The 6,000-nt window shown below is 37.5% G+C and overlaps 1 protein-coding gene across 2 annotated transcripts in view; it reads right to left on the bottom strand.

Annotated features, from left to right (window-relative positions):
* Positions 1–920: 920 nt before the first annotated feature.
* LOC127452947 (R-spondin-2-like) overlaps positions 921–6,000 on the bottom strand; it is a 93,646-nt gene continuing 88,566 nt past the window's right edge. For both annotated transcript variants that reach the window (XM_051718858.1, XM_051718859.1), the window contains exon 5: positions 921–2,235. In XM_051718858.1, the coding sequence (XP_051574818.1) occupies positions 2,114–2,235 (122 nt within the window). In that variant the 3' untranslated portion in view covers positions 921–2,113. The remainder of the gene's footprint in view (positions 2,236–6,000) is intronic.

The raw sequence follows: 6,000 nt of genomic DNA, 5'->3' as shown, positions 1-6,000 counted from the left end.
TGAAAAATTGTATACAGTTATTATGAAAAAAAAAAAGACTAGGGAAGCGTGTTACAGGCTATTGCCATGCATCAATCATTTGTAATGCATAAACAATTATGGAATAAGTAACCAAATTTATTCACAGATGTTTCCTTTCTTGAAGTGTTGGATAGGAGGCTAGGTAAAATTTGATGCCTATATTGTATAGATTTGAAATTCAGTTTGTTGATAGGTTGGTTTCTAAGGGAATAAAAGTCGTACAAGCCAAGTCATTTGATGTCTTACAATTTCGTACAAATTATGACGAGTTGTCATGAGACTATGTTGGTGGTTTTTATTCTTTACATTTTTAAACTGATATATATATGTATATATATATAAATATATATATATATATATATATATATATATATATATATATATATATATATATATATATATTACATCTAATTCTGTTGTCCTCCCTCTCTCCTTACAAGTGGCTGAAAATTTGCTGACTCCACATACACAAATGGGAACTGTTTGACATATTAGGCCCATTCTTTCAAAGGCAATGATGATTATACATTGCACAGTGCAAGGTTAATTGGCCGTGACTTGAATTAAACCATTTTGGCAGAACCTACCTGTAGATAAAATGTTTATTCCTTTTCTGTCTGGAGAGGTTCAGACTGAATAGACATCTGAAGAATGTGTGAAAACTGTAGCAGTGGACAAGATGATGCTATTTCAACCTGTCAAAGAGACTTACAGCCCACTCTGAATGATGTCACATTCCACCAATAAGGGCCCTATTCTCTGTTGGCAATTGGGCGTATCTGTTGATACGCTGTGAAATGACTAACGTTACTTAATATTGCTTTGGGACTTGAGTTGGTTGAGCTGGATGGGACATTGGCAAAGTTCCGAAAATATACAATGGCACAAACTGCAACATGAACTGCGTTTTAATAGCACACAATATACACATTATCAATCAGTTGATGATATATTTCAGCTGCTACGGGATGCGTAACAAAAAACAAAAAACAAAAAAACAACAGGATGCTTAAACCAAGTTTACACATTGAGGAACATTTACCAGAAAATCAGACACAATGAATTTCCACTGTTGGAGATATTTGTATTTTTATAAGTGGTTTGAAGAATACTTTAGCACTGAGTATCAGATACATCATTTTCACCAAACATAAAAATAATAATAATAAAAAATGAATCAATAAATAAATCAATTTGATACCATATCAATGTAATAGCTATGTGGAGGCTATGCTTTTCTAATTAGCTTTTTTGTTCTTTTAAAATTCTTTTAACTGTAGCCGGTATTATAACCCTTTTCTTACACATTTAAGTTGTCAATACTGAAAATACAGTAAGGCTTTTTTATTCATCATCAATGTTACCGTTATTAGATAAACTCACCAACTATGTACAGATGAGTTTGTTGCCATGCTAGTTGAACAACTAAGATTCTTACCCACAATATACAGTTAAAGCATAAAGCAGTCTGGACGTAAACATTTTGTGCTGAGAATAATAATTTTGCAACTATGCATGGTTTCTGTAACATTTCTATCAAAAACAAAGTACCTATTTGACCAAAAAGGCTATACATGATGCATGCAGCCTTTCAGGGAAGGGAATGGAATGGAATGGTTTTACATAAATACAAATTAGTCTTTCTCTCTTGTTTCTCAGCGCATCTTTATCAGTCTATAACGTTTTATTATCCTCTGTATTAGCTCTCTAGTCTCTTCTTCTCCTTTCTGTCCATGTCTTTTACCTCCTTTCGTAGTGCTGTGCTCATTCTACACCTCCGATCACCATGCCCAGGCTTTCTTTACTGTGCTTCCAGCTCAATTAATTCTCTTCTTCCTCCTCAAATGGGATGAGATGCGAGCTATATGAACAGCTGCTAAAGTTTTCCATGATGTCACAGTGGGGTCTTGGGTCGCGGGACGTGTCACTGGCATGTGAAGCAGCAGGAGGCACGGAGAGACAGTGTGAGAGGAGTGTGTCCACATGAGAGTGAATAACACCGTTTGAGTGTGTGTGTGTGTACTTTCATCAGGGTAGGTGTTTGTAGAGCATGGTTTAGCAGCTTTGTGGTCTTGTTCCATCAAAAAGTATTTTACTGGCTGGCCCGGACCGAAGCCAGGTGGTCGCTGTGCTGGTTCTGGGCCTGAAAGCGCAGCCTCTGCTTGTTAGACTTCTTCTTCTGCTCTTTGGTTCGGTGCCCCTTCCCCGAACCGCCTGTAGACAAAGAAAGAAAAAAAAAAAAAAAAACACATTGATTTTTTGAAAAACCAAGAAACCTTAAAAGTTAAAAAGTTTTCTGTAAGTAAAAAATATAAAAATCTGAAATGTGCAATATCTAAACCACTTTTAGCGCCACCAAACAAAATTGCAACATTGTTTTCAAACAGCTTTTCCGAATGCTCCCTGCCATTGATCCAACAAACAGACAGTCCCGCCCCAAACTCAAGCCACTGGTTGAACCTACGAATGGTTTACTTGTCTTTTATAGTGCATATAGGACAGGAGAATGTATTTTAACATCTGAAAAGTTACACATTTTAGCTTTAATATGACTGAATCCACCAGACTAATTTGATTACACCAGGGCTGTACAGTAGTATGCAACATGCAGTTTTAATTTGCAAGTCTGCGATAAGCGTTATGCAACGAGTATCATTGCAACAAAGAACATGTAACATAAGTCTAATGTCTGCTTTGCTTTTGCCAAATCTCGAGTGCTCTAACTTTAGTGATTTTCCATGGATGTGTTGTCAGGGTCACAGTAATGCTTTTTCTATGTTGCATGTGTAACGGGAGCCAGCTGGTACATCTCCTTTCTGTCCATGTCTTTTACCTCCATTCGTAGTGCTGAATTGGTGCCGTGATCCAAATGGGAGTGAGGTTTAGGGGATGAGTGTAACGGGAGCCAGTTGGTATGTGATAGCTGTGCGGTATGTGTAAACCTCACTTCCCTGGCCTCAAGAGGCGCACTAGCGACTGACACTACAGACTGTAGCCTTTAGCCTTCTCGCTAGCACACTCGACTCCTATGCCGGCTGACGCCAGTTCGAATCCCACTCGGAGCGGTTCAAGCAGGAACAGTTACACACGCTGGCCAGGTAAAGTGCACAAAAAACAGAGTGGTAGAAACTGATGACAAGAGCTGGCAGGAAATCATTCTGACTCACTGCTATAGCCTTTTTTTTTTTTTCTTTTTTTTTTTTTTTACAATTTTTAGCAGTCCACCAGGTAACAACATTTTGCTTTTTTTAGATACCAGGCTGCTGAATAAGCACTTATGAGGAACAACTACAGTAGTTGGATTTTCCAATGTTTGCAAGGTTCATGACATTGAATCTGAAGATATTAATTAAAAAAAAGAAAGATTAATTTGCACAGTAATTGTAGTTGCAAAAAAAAAAAAATTACAAAAAAAAAAATACATTCCAACCATTTTCTTCTTTGTGCTTATACATTTTAATTTGTTCTCATAAATATTTTAGTATTAACACCTAAAGAAGTTAGTGTACAGCCCTGAGTTACACCAACGAAAATAATCTTTAGGGTAAGATTAAATAGAAATAGATACAATTGCAGGTTACCACTTTTTACAGTGTACCATGTGAGACTTGCAGCTGCCTGTGAATAATGTTTTTATGCTTTAAAGACAGCAGAACCCCAAACCAAATGAACCTTTCCTCACCCCCTTTTCTCGCTCACACACCAGCTTAAAAAACAGTGGAGCAAAGTGCATAACACTCATTCACTTCTCAGCCAGGCCCCTCAGACCATAAATAATGTAACCCAGGTGTCCGCTGTACCAAGTGAAGCATTCTGTAAAAAGACTGGCACATGTAAATCTATGTGGCATATCACACACAATAAAGGATGGCTGGTTGAATCCAACAGTGGCAAAGAAGATAACGAGGTGTGTATGAGTGAGTGTATGTGTGTGAGTGAATGTTTGAGGGGAGAAAGTGTAACTGAAAGGCACAGAAAATTTGTCAGCAGGGAAAATCGAGTCAGACTTGGATATTGGGGTTCTGGATCCCATCCAGCACACATTCTCTGCTAGCTATGCTATGGTTCACATACAGGCTGCAGAAAATGATTTTTCTATAGTTGCATTTCAAGGCCTGGCTCAAAGTGTTATTATTGCACTTGTTCAGGCCATTTAGCGGCTCAAAATGAGGCAAGGCTGCATAATGTGTGGTGACTTTATCTCAAGTGGGCCTCCCTCTCACACACAGTCCCGGCTCTTGGCGTTCACACAGCTGCCCTATTGCCATTCCGCAATGTGCATTCTTAGAAAATGATTTTCTTAAGTGGAAACAACCCTGAGAAAACCAGAATGGCTGCTTTAGCTCACTTTTGGTGGCACTGAAAAAAAAATAAAAATAAAAAATAAATAAATAAATAACGATTTTGCTTAATCTTCCACAGGCAATTTCCCACAATTAATAAAATTGTGCTATTTCTGGAGCCAATTTCTTGTAGTCCCGCAATTTGCCAGAATGTAAAAACGCTGTCTTAACATAATGGCTTGTTATGCCTTTGGACACGCCCGGAAAACTTTCAAGTACAGTCGGACTTATTTCATTCTGCCAGCTGCCCGATTTTGCCACAAGCACGTCACATAAAAAGAGCAAAGCCGTTTATCCTCTTTGATAAATGTCACTTTCAATTGTTCCAAGTGAGCCATTACGGATTTATGTAGGCACAATATGCAAGTCTATTATGACCATAGGAATTTCTTTTCATTTTTCCTTTTAAGAGTCCATTTTCGTTCAAAAATGAGTTGTTGCATGCTTTTTTAACATTCTCCATTGCAATCAATTTGGGGGATTCAGTTTGATGGCTGTAAAGAACAGAGTTCTACAGTATATTAAAAAGACCTAAGTAGTGGGCCAGAGCACATATGTTCTTCCCTCCCAACCATTAGAACAATATCCTGTCTCATTAAACTCTGTTTATAGTATTGGAGGGCTGTGATTAACTATGAGAGAAATAAACTTGAGGCTATGCCTCTATGGACCACATATCCACTCATCATGATTATTGCATGCTGATCAAATCATTGCGAAGCTATCAAATAGACATTAAAGGACAGTTGCTTGAGAATGTTTATATTGTATTTTTGTCAAAGTCATTACAAGAGACAGAGTCATATTAAAGTGCATACAGGTAACTTTCACTTACACATGCTTACATGTAGCAACAGTTTTGGAATCCGATGTCCCATTGGACACATAAATCATCAATTAATTTTGAATTCTGAGCAAAAGCTGGACATAATTTCAAAATATTTCAGAACTGACAGCTAGAGGGCAACCAATACTAACTGAAAGCCTTATCCCTGTGCAGGTCAAAACAATGGCTGAAATGGAAAATCATATCAAGATGTGTCTCAACCTGAATTTCTGTCAGGCATAAGATTGTTTGAACAAGCCAGTGTTTGCAATTTCGATATAATATTTACAGTTAATTCCCAACTCCAGTTAGCATGGGTCACAGTGGAAGGGCAGTCTCAAGAAAATGTTGCCTTTTCGAAACTCAGCAGATGCAGTTGCATTACCATGAAGAGATGCAAAAACGTGAAGGCAAAAACATTTTTAGGGTCTCTGATTGGGAAAGCTCAAAGTAAACATATTGATATATGCAAGAATCTTTTTATCTGTAAACATTGTTTCATTTTCCTTTTCTTTTTGGTGTAATAAAAAAAAAAAAAAAAACTATCTTTCCGACACTGATTGCCTTCCTTTTGTAGATAAAACTAGCATCTGCCAAAAGACACTCAGTTGTACATGACTTTCAGCATCAAACAAACAAACAAGTTAGCGTTAATCAAAAACAGTGTGTTTGTGTACTCTCTAATGTTCCTTAAATGGCTGATATCGGCACGGATAATTGATTTCCACTCCTTGGCAACAAAAGACAGAGTTTTCCTCTGAGTGTGTGAGTGTCAAGGGAAGAGAGGAAAGCAAAGAGAACACAGGTGTA

Source organism: Myxocyprinus asiaticus, chromosome 15 (genome assembly GCF_019703515.2).
Source record: "Myxocyprinus asiaticus isolate MX2 ecotype Aquarium Trade chromosome 15, UBuf_Myxa_2, whole genome shotgun sequence".
Classification (NCBI taxonomy): domain Eukaryota; kingdom Metazoa; phylum Chordata; class Actinopteri; order Cypriniformes; family Catostomidae; genus Myxocyprinus; species Myxocyprinus asiaticus.
Note: the sequence above shows the minus strand (reverse complement) of the source record. Positions and strands in the feature narration are given on the sequence as shown.